The sequence below is a fragment of the Cryptotermes secundus genome, unplaced genomic scaffold (assembly GCF_002891405.2).
Source record: "Cryptotermes secundus unplaced genomic scaffold, Csec_1.0 scaffold602, whole genome shotgun sequence".
Lineage (NCBI taxonomy): Eukaryota > Metazoa > Arthropoda > Insecta > Blattodea > Kalotermitidae > Cryptotermes > Cryptotermes secundus.
Window position 1 is genome coordinate 643,979 of NW_019739219.1, and position 8,041 is coordinate 652,019.

General features: G+C 39.4%; 1 protein-coding gene and 1 long non-coding RNA gene across 2 annotated transcripts; one reads left to right on the forward strand and one right to left on the reverse strand.

Annotated features, from left to right (window-relative positions):
- The first annotated feature begins 6 nt into the window (after positions 1-6).
- Positions 7-5,945, forward strand: LOC117282890. Its single transcript, XR_004513802.1, has 2 exons — positions 7-43; positions 3,657-5,945. It is a non-coding gene; the product is annotated as an uncharacterized LOC117282890 (long non-coding RNA).
- LOC111871738 (CCR4-NOT transcription complex subunit 7-like) lies at positions 5,064-7,086 on the reverse strand. Its single transcript, XM_023865037.2, has 2 exons — positions 6,943-7,086; positions 5,064-6,086 (listed from the first exon to the last, which is right to left on the reverse strand). The coding sequence occupies exons 1-2, from the start codon at positions 7,075-7,077 to the stop codon at positions 5,964-5,966; spliced, it is 258 nt and encodes an 85-aa protein (XP_023720805.1). The 5' UTR covers positions 7,078-7,086; the 3' UTR covers positions 5,064-5,963.
- Positions 7,087-8,041: the final 955 nt, after the last annotated feature.

Consider the following 8,041-nt stretch of genomic DNA (forward strand, 5'->3'; position numbering starts at 1 on the left):
ACAGTTCAGGAACGTCAGAGTATGTGCGCGTGGTTGATAGAAGGTACAGAATTTTAAGATCTTTACTAGAGAAAAGAATCGATTTGACCTGAAAACCTTATGACTTATTTATAGAGGAGCCTGATAAGGAACGCCTGTTGCGGAGACAAAAGACCAGGAGTATTTCTGATAAACTAGAAATTTGTGGATTCTTTTATTGCTAGTGGGGTGGGACTAAGTCCCTTGTACTGCGGCCACTTGTGGCGTATTATTGTACCAGTTCCAGATGATAGGTGAGGGTGATTGTGGAGCAATTGGTGGAATGAAGATTGGCAGGGGAAACCGAAGTACTCGGAGAAAACCTGCCCTAGCGCCACTTTGTCCACCACAAATCTCACTTGACCAGACCAAGGATCAAACCTGGGCCGCTGCGGTGGAAAGCTAGCGACTAACCGCTATGGCGCGGCCAATGTTGTGGCTACATAGCGGATTTCAACAGAGCGCTTTGAAGGAAAACCCAAATTTCCTCTTCATTTATTTCGCCCTGAACATACAAGTAACAATTCCTACCCATTTTATCAACTCTGAATCATAAACCTAGCTACAATTAATTATACCCCGCATATATAACTGGCAGTGATATTTAGCGACTATTCCCAGGGTTCTCTTTGTTGGGCCTGGCAGATTGGGGATATGAAAACAAAATTGATATGGTGAAGTAGGCATACCTGTACTTATTATTACAACAGATTGCAATCTGAGGAATTATAACAAGAAATCCAAGTGTCTCATGTAAAAAGTAAATCTACATATGATTCACTTCCAAAATTGTTCAAAGGATTTGATGAAAAAGCTGTTACAACCATAGTCATTAGCAATAATCATCAGCTTGTCCCTTTGGGCCATATAATGACAACAATCCCACATGCGTCTCCAAAACAAAAGTGTGTAGAGTAACTTACTGTGTCCATGGTGTCAAGTCCTTCTTCAGAAGCCAACAGTTGCTAAGCTACTCGGAGAACATCCCAATATTTTATACAACCCGACATAACTGTGCTCACGAAATCCCTATCCACAGTCAGATTCAGACCTATCCTATCAGTTAGTCTTGGTGTCAGGCCCCTTGAGGCCCACGACCAGAGATTTTTTTCAAACTGACCTCTTGTGGTAATAGTCCTTATGTAACATCCTCTCTGATGAGATGATGGGTTTCTCTTTTATGAATACACTTGACCTTTCAAGTATATATTTCGCACATTTTACACATCTTATGCTACAACAAAAACTTAGTCATTTGAACGGCTGTAAGCTTGATTGCTGCCAAGTTTAAGCCTCTTATATTTTCTGTGTCTGGCTTCACCTTGTCCGATGTCGCGAACATTCTCATTTTCATGATTTTGTATGACTTCTGCTTGTTTCCTGCATAATTTTGTTATATAGTCATATATGGGGGGGATTTTGAATGCCATGTGCAAATTGCGGAACGATGTGCGCCTTGGAAAACTGCCAGTGATGCAGAGAACCTCATTTTGCAGGAGCTGCAATTTCACTAGATGGGTGTCTGCCGCAAATTCCCAGGCGGGACTAGCATAAGTCATTACGGATCTAATAAGAGCTTTGTGGAGGTCATTTTAATGTTAGTGCTTGCATTGTCATTGTAATGTCTGCTTGAATGTGGGAAGTTCCCACAAAACATTACCTAAATACAATCTGCTCTTAATTTTTTTTTTTGTGAATCAAATTTTGATTTGTTACAGTCATTCCCAAACATTTGCACTTTGCTACCTTTTCATATGATCTATTAGCCATCCTTATGTTACATTTTTGTCCCGCATTCTGGTGACGAGATATGAACATGCACTTAACATGTGTGTGGCATTAAGCTAGCACTTTCACTCTATTTCCCCAGGCAGTTCTCAGTTTGGCCTACTGTAAGGACTATACCAGCATTCATCTGGAGGGACTAAAGGAAACCATGACCAGTTTACTTTGGATAATACATTTACATTAAGAGACCATAGTCCTTATATCATAAAGGTCAAGCACTGAATCTAGATTCTCAAAGCAGTCACTATGAACGGTATTATCTTCCAGGTTATGACATTATTTAATTTCATAGACATTCACCAAGGTTTTGGAGGAACATACTGTCTCCATCATTTCCAAGCAGAGCACTACTTGCCATTCGCTTCTTCCTCTGAAATTGTTGGGAGCTTTTACTGGACTACATGTTATCACATACCAGAGGACAGTACACACCAGGGGTGTGGTGTTCATGTTAACTGTGTTGACAAGGTTAACACTTTGAAAACTGCAATGAAAATTTGCAGTGTGGTTCCATGATACTTCACATACTGGCAGGAGAAGCAACCACATCCTTCCACCCAATCATACCTTTATTTGCGATTTTCCTGCAGATTATGTTGGCTGTCTCTGCAAGAAAGCACAATTAGAAGACACAACATATGGACAGCCACAAAGGGAACGAGCATATGGCATTGGAAGCTACTGAAGGTTCCACGTCACAAACCAGAAAACACAAGATGTGCATTTCTACCTAAGAATATTATGATATTCTTCAAGATGTCGACTTTAGTTTTTATTTAAAGTATTTTCAGGGGTACTACAGCAAATCACAAAACTTTTCAAAATTATGGAAACCAAATTTAATGATGTCAGTTACTGATCCTTCCCCCCACCCAAAAGGAAGTTTCTCTTAGGGAGATACAGAACACTCACAATTTCCAGGTGTACCGCGGAATGACTGACATTACGGAACAGCTGACCAATCGATTCTCTGAAATTATTGAACTACAATTTTCAGCTGCTCCTTATGAGTTCTAATTGAAATGAGACAGGCGGTATTTTGACTCCCTTCATCAAAAAACTGAACTTCCCGTTACTTATCCTAATTAAAATTTTTATTAAGTAATATTTCAGACCTCAAATATTTCATCGCTTCACACCTGAGTATTGCATTGCCAAGTCATAAAATTATCTACCTTGTTATTAGTGATTCCACCAGCCAGGGTGTCTGTTGAGAGGATACTCTCTGCTCTGAAGAAGGTTCATTCTTAACGTGCACAGGACAGTGTCAGTGGAAAATGGGGGCCTTTCATGTAATATATTATTATTCTTGTATGAAGGTCTCAGGAAAGTACCAAGGTTTCTCTGTGCAAATGTATTTACCACCATCAGCCTTGGCATTTCTGGCACGTATTAATAGTTCTGTGACAATGACTGGCAGTCATAATGTTAAAGCCCTAAATTGGATACTGTTGCTTTGTAAATGCTTGAAGCACATTTCAAATCACAATCTCAGATTCATATTTCAATTAGAAATTACCAGGAGGCACATAATTACTCTTCCAAAAACGAAAACACTGTGGCCAAACTAATGGAAAGCAAGCTACTGGCAAACATGATGACAACCAATAATTTTGTACGTGAAATGTGTTATATAGGATCCCTGTATATACTGCTCAAAATGGACTGATTCACACTGACGACAAACTTCAGAAAACATGCTGACAATTAAAAAAGTACATAATCAGTCCACCTAAAATTCATCCAAACATGATCATATATGATTTTAAGCCCTCACAGTGATGATATACGATGAAGTCTTCTTAGGCAATCAGCCATATCACTGTGGAGTTGCTGTTGACTTTTCACAGATGCAAACACAGCACTTGGCACATCAACCGCTGATCATGTGAACAGAGACAGTCTTTGAAATGCTGGACACCAACTCCACACTAGCATGGCTAGCTGACTGCTCAAGAATAATTCAGTAAGTATGAATATATTTGTAGGATTTGAGGTTCTCACAGCAGTGGTTATGAAGAGCAGAGCTCTGCCTGCCACCTGCTTTCTTGCTCAGCTTCCTTCAAGATGGAGGAAACTTGTTCCTCCAAAATGTTGGTTGACTTTCAATGGACTACACAGTATTCTATCCCAGAAAGCTAGAACTTATGATAATCTTTATACTGTCTACTGGTTGACAATGACAATGTTTCTATTAAAGTTAAGCCCTTACTGTACAAGTAATGTTTGATGCTTTATGAAGGAAGCTCTGATCAAGTTTCTGACCAGAGATGGGAAGTCATTCCCAAGTTAAGTAATCTTGCTGTAGGTGAAGATAGCTGTTGCTATGTCACGTCCACCTTTATGTTTCATGACAGGTGAGTTAAGATTAAAGGCATGGGAATTAATTGACCCTTGCACAATGATCATTCACGATCCAGTGTGCATCCTATTTCTAAGCTTAGCCCCATAGTCGTCCTCCACTTCATATGAAGTGCAGTACTTTGCATTTGATAGTCACTTGGCTTCATAAAATAGAATCCTTAGTGACAAAACCTTAATCTAAAACCTCACAGGATGTGTGTGAGGCTTTCATGAGAGGTAAGAACTGTTGCACTTGAGATATCTGTTACTATACTGAGGTCATGGAAAGAAGTCCCATGGATAGTTTGGGCTACAGGTGCTTCAGACTTCCAATTTCCACCTACCACTGTATTCCCTTCTAGCCTATACCAATGAACCCATAGTTACTTTCTGAGCACTGAAGGATGAAGGTAATTTCCTTTGCTTAGCTACCAGTGGTGTGGGCTGCCTCTAATACAGTTCCCTCACTCGTCCCCACTATCCATCTTCAGGGCTCAGTTACATGCTAGCAAAGGTTATACCATCAACATTCATGTGAACTGAATGGCTGAACAAGTGGAGGCGAACAGAGGGGAAGTATGAAAGAGGACATGACAGCTCAGGGAGGTGGCTGATCCACAGGACTTCTTTTTGTGGCCTCAGTTAGGCAAACATTTTCACGTAAAAAAACAGGCAAGGAATTACATCCTTATGGATTGTATATCCAGCCACAATAAGTGAAGACTATTTGAATATATGGCAGTGACACTTATTATTGAGATCTGAATACATGCCAATATGAAGTACTGGTCTCGACTATATACACTCTTACAAATCTAAGATAACTAAAATGCTTTACCTTAATAACTGTGCTTCTTAATCCATGTATGTAGTAAGACAGGAATTGCTGTAAAATAAATGTAAATCCACTCACATATTCTAAAATAAACATTTTATAAAAATGATATAAAAATACAAATTTAATTTAAAACCTTCACAGATAAAAGGTGACTATGCACTGAAATTAAAATGCAAATAAAAGCTTACTGGAAGCGTAAGATTACTAACATCTGGTTTGTGCAACCTGATACCAACACTACAGCCCCAAAACGAAGTGTAATTCCGACTGACTACAACATACAAATATTAATTTCACTACAAATGAAGCTCAACAACATTTATGCCTGTAGTTGAAATCATTTATTTTTTTTGACATGTGGTAGAGTTAGTGCATCCTAGCATAATTCACATAAGACTACTATACTACACATATAAAATCTAAGACATTACTTCCTTTTCTTGAATCCTAAGCACTGTCTGCATGCACAATGTCAAATACAAAGAGTGGGAAGGTTGTCCATTACAAGCCAAGGGAGTGGAGACGTGGGGCATGAAATTAACATGAAGGGATGGCAGTGCAATGACATCTCCTCAACTATCCCCAAAAAGAAAGTTCTTCATTTCAAAATATTTTGTCTCAAAAAATGGACTGACATTTTGTACTAATTAGAAAAACATACAAACTTCTGCTATTATCTCAGATGTGTATCACAGTGAAGGTGCTCCTACCATATCTACAAATGCTGATCTGAAATTCTAGACTGTCAAAAATTCATTATTAGTTGGTCACATACTGTGTTACACCCCAGAGGTTATGCAGATAGCTTTGTCTGTTTCCAAAACCATCATCCATTTTTAACTGTTATTTGTACATAAAATAAAATGTAGCTTTCTGTGGGGATGATGGGGATTTCTTTTGTTTTAAAATGAGTGGTGCAGTCTCCTCTGCGCACAACACACACTATTTTATGGCCCCATTCATCCATCCCAGTTCATCATGACGAGCTGCTGTTGTCACCGTTATCGTGATAACTGTTTCCGTTCATCACAAATGACGTACCAAGCCCATACAGATGGCCACAGTACTTTGCATCATCGATGTTGTCTTCAAAGAACATCTGCATAAAGCACAAAAGGAAACAATTTAGCTGTTGATTTATTGATTAAATCATGACAGGTATGGAAGAGGAAGTGTATGGAAGGTAATGCCAGACATTTTGTTCACAAGAACTCATGCACTGAGGAGCTGACAAGGGGTACAAAAGCGTAATATCTTCATATGTTAAGTTACTCAACATTTAAAAAATGAATTCACGTGGAAATGTGCCAGATGATTAATTCATTAATTTGGTGACAGATCCCTCATGGAGGAGGAAAAGGTGAGGATAGGAAAACGGACGTCATTTCAGTCCATTTATGTTGCATTTCAATTAAATTTTGCAAAGAATACATATAAAATGTTAGAAATTTGTTTTTCACGTTCAAACTCAAATAACTCTCTTGGCTGAACGTAAGAAGGCGGGGGGCAGACCTCACGGTACAATAAACTAATACATAAAGAAAAAAAAAAAAAAGATTTGAGGACTTTCATCTTCTGGGATATAAGTGCCATGTAGTCTGTCGGAAATCAACCAAGATTTTTGAGGCTCATGTTATCATCATCTTCAGGACTGAAGAATAAACCAAGCATGAAATCAGAATGAAGCAGAGCTTGCTTACGCTTTGACCCTGAAGATGGAAGCGACATGCTCATCCAAAACACTGACTGATTTTTAATGGACTACACGGTGTTACACCCCAGTAGACAGAACTCTTCATAACCACTGCTGTAAGAACCTCAAATCATACATAAAATACTAATCTAATTAGGATTTATAGCTTATTGTTCTTTGATATGGAATAAACTGTAAAGAACAAGGCTGGAAGTTTACGTTCCCATTGAGGTACACCTTGAGGCTCCTACTGTATTCTTACCTCTCGCATTTTGAAGAAAGCCATTCCTGTGAGAAGGGAGTCACTGCCTGCCTGATGCTGTGGCCCAATCCTTTCCAACTCCAACTGATCAGCAACTTCTTGCAGCCCTCCCTTGAGGTTCTTGCAGCTTTTCATAAGGTACTGTGAAATAATAATCATAAAGTGCTAAGAAAATATCAAGATATGACATGAGTTACAATATCTATAGTGGTTATTTTGTTAGTAGGTTTCAATCCACAAGTACTGTCATAACTGTATTCAAATAAGTAATATCACAGGGTGTGTTGCACCTGCATTTATTACTTCAACATAGATGTTAAACATAATGAGTAACGGACAAACACTCCAATTCTCCACTGTGGAGCTCACGAAGGGTAAATGAAGGAAAGCAGATGGATGACAGAGACATCTATCCCAGTTATACACCACCTATTCACTTCATGTGAGAAGAAATCAGGGTCCTGTCTTTGCATCCACTAGCAAACCTTATTTTCCTTCAGATGCTGAAACTTTTTGTGAAGTTACACTATGCATTCAGTATTACCCTATGGTCCTGGAACTGATAGAGTATGTCCTGCAACTCAAATGCAATCACAAGCAGTGTCCCCACAAGCTGCTGGGTCTTTCCCCTCCACCATTCCATCCAAACCTTGCACTTAGAGAATTCCACTTCTACAGATTACTGATGAAGCACTTCGAAGGAAACACTTCTACTGTGATGATGAGATGGGTTGCTTTCCTGTCTTATGTCAGGTAAATATTTAACCGCATCAGTCGTGTGCTGTCTTGCCACATCAAATCTGTGGGCCTCCATCCACAGGAAAATATCTGGTTTCCTTTGGCCGATCAAAGATGACCTAGGACTGAAGATGTCAAGAGTATACGTCGTACAGCATCACCTGTGAGCGCAGTCAGGTCTACACTGGGCAGGTCGAAGGAACACCAGTGACATACCCATCTAGAACACATCTGGACAAGTGAGCTGTGGCAGGGCACAGTATGAATTTGGGGGCACTGCATCCAGCTACACCAAACCTAGATACATGAATCACATCATCAGGGAGGCTACTGAGATTGATCTCCATCCCAACAATATGAA

What these genes read in the sequence shown, in the direction of transcription:
- LOC111871738 (XM_023865037.2), bottom strand. Translation starts at nt 7,077, where the DNA reads ATGAAAAGCTGCAAGAACCTCAAGGGAGGGCTGCAAGAAGTTGCTGAT. An exon ending in CTTTCTTCAAAATGCGAGAG is followed by an intron (nt 6,087 to 6,942) that starts GTAAGAATACAG and finishes TGCTTTATGCAG; the next exon opens with ATGTTCTTTGAAGACAACAT.